This window comes from Neopelma chrysocephalum, unplaced genomic scaffold (assembly GCF_003984885.1).
Source record: "Neopelma chrysocephalum unplaced genomic scaffold, ASM398488v2 Primary Assembly neopelma1_106b, whole genome shotgun sequence".
NCBI lineage: Eukaryota > Metazoa > Chordata > Aves > Passeriformes > Pipridae > Neopelma > Neopelma chrysocephalum.
Window position 1 is genome coordinate 1,613,129 of NW_020897771.1, and position 7,252 is coordinate 1,620,380.

At 46.0% G+C, this 7,252-nt stretch overlaps 1 protein-coding gene across 6 annotated transcripts in view; it reads right to left on the reverse strand.

Annotated features, from left to right (window-relative positions):
- TPCN2 (two pore segment channel 2) overlaps positions 1 to 4,339 on the reverse strand; it is a 64,770-nt gene extending 60,431 nt beyond the window's left edge. For all 6 annotated transcript variants that reach the window (XR_003536347.1, XR_003536348.1, XR_003536349.1 and 3 more), the window contains exons 1-4: positions 4,227 to 4,339; positions 2,311 to 2,375; positions 1,030 to 1,106; positions 253 to 430 (exon numbers count right to left, since the gene is read on the reverse strand). Coding sequence is in view for 2 of the 6 variants with exons in the window: in XM_027696311.1 (XP_027552112.1) it covers positions 253 to 430; positions 1,030 to 1,106; positions 2,311 to 2,375; positions 4,227 to 4,311 (405 nt within the window). In the remaining 4 variants the exon portion in view is untranslated. The remainder of the gene's footprint in view (positions 1 to 252; positions 431 to 1,029; positions 1,107 to 2,310; positions 2,376 to 4,226) is intronic.
- Positions 4,340 to 7,252: the final 2,913 nt, after the last annotated feature.

Here is a 7,252-nt window from a genome sequence, read left to right on the forward strand (position 1 = left end):
TATAATATACATATAATATATATTCCAATATACATAGTGTATATATATATACATATCTTAGTATACACCAATTGTTTCCCAAGTATTTGTAATTTTAAACCAGTGCTCATTCAGAGCTCTCCAAAATCCAAACATAAATACGTTTGTTTTCTTTCTTACAAGAACTAAATAAAGGTTGATAAAAGTGAGAGGTGGATGGAGAAAACGGACACTGGGTTGTCCCACACACCAACTATTTCATCCAACGCTCACCTTCACGGACACATCAAGCCCAAACACCAGGAAGCAGAGCAGCTCCAGGCTCTCGGTCATGCCACAGGGTGGATTCCAAGCGGGAAGGCGGTACCGCACGTCCGATGTGACAGTGAGAGAAGAAGGCTCTTCAACAAAGGCCAAAGCCAGGATTATAGTGATGGTTAAACTCAAAATCCTGTTTGGAGAGAGATGAAATTTTAAAAAAACCCAACAAACAAACAATAATGCAACAAACAAACCCCCCCAAAAAACCACAAAATGAGTCAAACGAATAACAAAATACTTAAGAGTAAAGCACTTTCCTTAGAAGTAAACTAAGCTTTATAATACCATATTTAACACAAATGGGTTAGACTAGAAGGCAGCACTTGACTAGCATGTTGTTGCCTGTGTTAGTGATGCAACTGCTGACCACCAAACAACCTCAGGTGGTGTTCTTTTGGGACTAACAGCTGCAAAAAAATCTTGCTGTTATTTAGAATGTTTAGAAATAGACACTTTGAAAACTCTTAACACACAGTGCTGCAAATCATGTTCACAGTCCATTCATGCAGCAGTCATACAGTCAAAGAGCCACCTACGTGATCACACTTTCATATAACTGGCTGCTCTGCACTTCTGCCATGTTCACATCCCCTTGCTTCCTACAGTAAGTTCTTGTAAGGATAAATGCACAGTCATCTAATTATTTAACAAAAAAGAAAGATGGAAGAGTAATTTTTCAGAAAGACTTACTCTTAAACGAGAAAGCAAAAGGAATAACCAAGTTCTTACCACTGGCAAGTCCTTGAATAGTACCATCGATAAAGCCACAGGGATTTGGAGTCCACACGGTGATTTATGGATCGATACTGAAGGCAGGAAGCAAAAAGGATAATTCAAACATTACATTCAGTCTGTCTCAAAGACAAAGATCAAGCTACCAAAGCAAACCAAATTAAGTACACGTTATTCATTATTAAAGTATCAGTCACCCATGACCATAGATGTAAGTCTACATGTGTGAAAAGGGAAAGATTTTAAAGAAATTCTCCTATCTAAAGACCATAGAGCTGCTCAGGTAATCAAACTGTGTGGCAGCCACCTGAAGAAAGCACTGCCATCATTACAAATAACAGCACCTGTAACAAACCAGTGATTACTCTATGTACTTGCCAAAATTATCCACCCACTTAATTCACCTTTCTAGCATTCATTCCACTCATGGACATTCTTTTGTCTTTCTTTTCCAACAAGCTGCAAGATGCAAACAAATTAATCCCAAATATAAGAGACCTCACCTGTGTCTTTGAATAAAATATGCTTTAAGGTCAAGGAAGTCCCCATGATTCTTCAGAACAGGCCTGCTTCTGCCAAAATCTGCTCAGTCCCTTCTCTGCAATGGTTCCTGGGCCGCTGTTACCCTGAGAAGTATCTAATTCTAGAAAGGTGGGCACAGCTTAAATACATCTGATCCCCAGAAATCTCCCAACCAAAAGCTGTCTGAATGCAGCAAGAGAGCTCAAAAACTGCCCTCCAGCATTCCCACTGCCTGCAACGACTCACTGGGACATAATAGATCTAAGAACCTGCAATAAAGGCCAGTAAAGGAGGGACAAAGAGGGAATGAAGACTTCCAACAGTATCAAGTTCAGCCTTAAACTCTACAGCTTTTACCAGCTCTTAAACCGTGCAAGTAGTCAGATTGAGAGGCAAATGACACGGGGTTCGCTCAATTTCTCTTGGAAGTAGGTTAGTCACTCTCAAAAAAACCCACAAACAAACCAACCCAAACAAACAAACAAGAAAACCACCATGAAAGCCACTCCACAAACCAGCATCTCTTTTGAAAACCTTAAAGAGGAGATTATTTCATTGCGTGGAAAAATGTTTCTCCTGGGCAGAAGTTTACAGATACTCGCGTACCACAGGAACTTGGAATTCTGATTTTGCTTTGTGAATCAAGATGACATGACATAAAGGCTTCCTGAACACAGAAAAACTTTAAAAGTGGTAGAATGTGCAACAAACATCCAGCATGGGAAGCATAATAGCTATCAAAGAAGTTACATTTACCTGTATTGCATCTTCAATAAATACTACAGCTTGGTTTATGTAAAGGTCACTATCAGCTCCAGCACCTATGAAGGTAAAAAGAAACAAGAATCACTTGCTGTGTTTTGGATAAAGCCTACAGCTTCCTTATTAGTTACTAGAAGCTCCACAACAATGGCTTAAGTAAGTAGATTACATTAGTAGTTAAATTGCTACCATAAGACTACACAGAGACGAGTCCCAACATGCAACATAGTGGCTATTCAATCAAATTATTGTTTGACAAAGTGCACAGTCAAGTGAAGCTGGAAAAATCAGGCACCAGTATCCCAGTCATTTTACTTTTGTTGAATAAAGGTTCTGTAGTTTAGATTGGTTTTGTTCTCTCCAAAACCACCAGGAATCTCCAGTCAGATGAGAACTAAATTAAATGCATTTTTAATTTGTCCCAAGAGTGATTATTACCACACCAAATAGATCAGAGTTCAAGACAGAGTAAGGGGTGAAAGTACACAAAATGAAATAAAACATCACTAAATTAGTTACTTATGCCACTTACTTATACTTTTCAAAACCTGTTACTAAGAAGTCTATATGAAGATATTTATATAAAAAAATAAAAGGCAGCCACTTGTGTTCACATGAACCAGGGACCTTTGAGGAACTAACCTGGCAATTAAGCCAATGGGAGAAACAAAGGCAATTACAGTCAAAATGAGGAAGGAAAAAAATTAAAATAAAAGGCTGAGAGGGGCTAAATTTACGAAAAATATGTGCTAGCGTAACCTTCCCACAGAGGGAAAGAGTCCCAAGGAGCACTTCATAGCATCTCCTCCGAGGAGACAGCAATCACAACACGGGATACAACAGGAAAGAGCCCGTCCCACTACTACCACGATGCTCTCCAGACACCAAGCAAAGCCACTAATCTGAGTCCCAGACAATTTTATGTTCCACGTGATTCAACGGCATCAATTTTCTACAAAGACTGCAAGCAATTTTAAAATGTCACCCTTTATCTGAGCATCAGCAACGGCACAGTTTTGTACTGATCCTGATATGAACCACGGCGCAAGAAAGACTGAGCACAAACAGGAGACAAGCCAGGCTCACGCAGTAGAAGACTTTATCTTTTTCATGCCATCTCACACTAGAGATAAAGTTGTTTAAAGGAACAGTATTAGTTAGAAGGATGGCAAGGGCAGCAAAAGCTTTAGGTTCTTGGCACACGCAGCAAGCCTAGTGTTGATGGCAGAGATTTTGGAAGGGTGGAATCTAAACAACTGTTCATAGTATAAAAATAAAACAGGGAAATTAGCAAAAAACGTTTACTGTAGCAATTTCTCCATGCATTCTGCCATGGATATCCAACTTACTCTGCAGCTCTTAGTCACGGCAAGTGACACTTAGTCACAAATGATGATTAAAGCCCTTGCTCGGTTCGGGCACACAGGACCCGTCCGAGACCCCGCTGCGCTTCTGGCACCGCGCAAACACGCCACAAAAAAAAGAAGCGAAGGTTCGCTTAGGTGATGCGATACCCTAAAAACAAGGAACCTGCGGTCTCCGAATGATTCTATCCCGGGGAGGGAAGGGGTGGGGGGGAATCGAGGCGCCAGACCGCCGACAGTCATTGGCTTCGAGAGAGAACTTGCCAGCGCTTCAGAAAAAAAAAAAAAAGTATAAAAGCTAGCGCTTCAGAAAAAAAAAGAATAAAATTACATAAGGAACCCCCGAAGCCCAGGGCTGCAGCGGGGCTGAGCTCCGCGACAGCGGCTCGCTCAGCGCCGGGAGCAGCCGGGGCAGGGCGGCGGAGCCCGGGGGTCTAATGCCGTGCCATAATGCTGTGCCCTAATCCCGCGCCCGCTCCGCTCCCGGGAGCGCTCCAGCCCCGCGGGGAAGCGCCGCCCGCCCCAGCGCCCCGGGCGCTCACTCACCGCGCTCGGCCGAGCGCCACAGCCCGCGGGCCGCCCGCCAGCGCCGCGGGGGCAGCAGCGGCTCCGCCTCGGCCCCGGGATCCATCGGCACCCCCGGCAGAACCCCCGGCCGCGCTCCCACCGCGCCGCCGGCACCGCACGGGACGGGCAGGGGATGGGACGGGAGAGCAGGGAAGCGGGGGCGGGACGGAGCGGGGCTCAGCCCGCCCCGGGCGGCTCCGCCCGCTGCATGTGACCGGTTGCGGGGGAGGGTGGGGACCGGCATCTTCCCGGCTCCTCCCGCTGCCCCCGACCATTCATAGAATGAGAGAATCAGGCGGGTTAGAAAGGACCTCCGAGATCATAGAGTCCAACCCTTGATCCAACACCGCTGTGGTTCCTAGACCGTGGCACTAAGTGCCACATCCAGTCTCATCTTAAAAACCTCCAGGGCCGGAGAATCCACCACTTCCCTGGGCAGCCCGTTCCAATGCCTGATGACCCTCTCTGTGAAGAATTTCTTTCTAATGTCTAACTAAGCCTCCCCTCGGAGAGCTTAAGACCGTGCCCTTTTGTCTTACTGATCGCTGCCTGGGAGAAAAGACCGACGCCTACCTGGCTACAACCTCCTGTCAGGAGTTGTAGAGATGAGGTCTCCCCTGAGCCTCCTCTTCTGCAGGCTAAACAACTCCACCTCCCTCAGCCTCTCCTCACAGTTGTGTTCCAGTCCCTTCACCTTGTTGCTCTTCTCTGCACCTGCTCCAGCCCCTCAATGTCCTTCCTGAACTGAGGGGCCCAGAGCTGGATGCAGCACTCAAGGTGTGGCCTCACCAGCTCTGAGTTCAGGGGAAGAATCACTTCCCTGGACCTGTTGGCCACACTGTTCCTGATACAGGCTAGGATGCCATTGGCCTTCTTGGCCACCTGGGCACACTGCTGGCTCATGTTCAGCTTCCTGTAGTACCCGGGGTGCCATTTCCCACCCCTGCCACTCCTCCTTCCTTCCCAGGCGTAGTTCCCGATTCTCTCAACCTCCTGCCCACCAGTGGCGCAGGGAGACAGGATGGGGGTTATGGTCAGTCCGCCACAGGCTAGTTGTGCCACTGCTCGGGGAGAGGAGAGTCCTTCACCTGCTCCAGCCTGGGATTTCTCCCATGAGAATCAGTCCTCCGCCAGCTTTTCCAACACGAGTCCTTCCCACGGGCTGCTGTTCTTCAGGAACTGCTCCAGCACAGGGTGGAGAGAACTGGCTGCCCCAGCGTGGGTACAAGTCTTACCAGGAAACCTGCTTGCTCCATGGGTCCATAGGTCCTGCCAGGATCCTGCTCCAGCTGTGACCCACAAGGTCACAGTCTCTGCTGGGCATCCACCTGCTCCAGGGTGGGGCTCCTCCAGGGGCTGCAGGAGGATCTCTGCTCCCCCCTGGACCCCCATGGGCTGCAGGGGCACAGCTGCCTCACCACAGGCTGCAAGGGAATCTCAGCTCTGGTGCCTGGAGCACCACCTGCCCCTCCTTCTCCACTGACCATGGTGCCTGCAGAGCTGTTCCTATCACATATTCCCACTCCTCTTGTCTCAGGCCACAGTTACATCTGTGCAGTGTTTTTTCCTTCTTAAACATGTTATCAGAGGCATTACCACCATTGCTTGCCTTGGCCAGCGGTGGGTCCGTCCTGGAGCCACCTGACATTGACTCCATCGGACACAGTGGAAGCTTCTGACAGCTTCACAAAGAAGCCACTGCTGGAGCCCCCCACCCCCAACTCCCAAAACATGGTCACAAAACCCAGTACAAGATGTCACTTGTAAAAAGTGACCCCAGCTACATGGGGTTATTTCCCATTCTCAGTAGGCAATGAAGCACTGATAAAATTGGAGCTATTTTGGTAACAGTTGAACTAGAGGCATCAGGCAGAACACACACAGTGAAAATTTCTGGATAGTAAAAGGAAAATGGGGTGGCCTGGTACAATCTGTATTCAGCATGAGCAGGGAAGAAATAAAATGCAATTTGTACATGTGTAAATGCCATTGCTAAAACACACAAGTGTTCTTTCACCAAGTGTCTGAAATATTCAGGGTAACCACACTAACCAGGAGTGCATGTAAAACATTGTATTATCCTTGCTATTATTTTTTATTTGAATGAAAGCAAGTGTTTCCTCCTTTCCTCTTCATTGATTGTGAGGAAAGACAAACCAGTAGCTTCAAGAGGGAAAAAAGAAATATGAAGCCTTCAAATATGCAATGAATTCTTGAGCTTCTGTTCAAAATTCATCCACTCCCTCTGTCTGCAATGGGAAGTGGAAGTGCCCAACTAACTGTGAGAGAAGGCACATCTCACCTGGGGTTTTCCATCAGACAAACAAACATTCTTCACACCAGCAGCATCCACTAAGGTAAGTCAGTTATGTATTTAAATTAATACAATACAATAAACCCACAACAAACAAGGCAGCATCTTTAACTCCAAGTGAATCAACTCTGTCTGGATCATGAAAAACAAATGTGGAGACCGTGCTCTTTAGCAGACATTTCTCACTAGCACAATGCAGGACCATTTTAACAGAAGTCTCACTTGGTCTAAGCTCTTCTGCTGTTTGAGTGTTGTTTGCCCAGAACTTCAGAAACGCGCTTCTAGTTTGCCCTCTTAGAATTGCACCTTTCAAAACAAGTTTTAAAAAAGAAACAGAAACAGCTAAACATTAAATGAAAAGGCAGAAAAGGGACTCAGGCACTGGACACATTTAAAAGATCAGTGAAGTTAAAATTTAAGCTTTGGCAAACAGGAGGTGGAAGATGGGTAACACTCTAATTGAGCTCAAAGGAAGCTGGTTTTATACTCCATTCTGCAATACTGAAACAAAACAAGAAGCTGAACTCTTAATTTTGATCCCACTAACAAGGAGATTATCCATCTGCTTCAAGGTAGACATGCTTCCAATACCTTGCTGAATTAGACTTTATGTGGTCATTCAAAACACTGGACCAGTCTACAAAGCAAATGTTAGATAAATAAAAAACATGAAAAATAAGAGCTGAGTCAA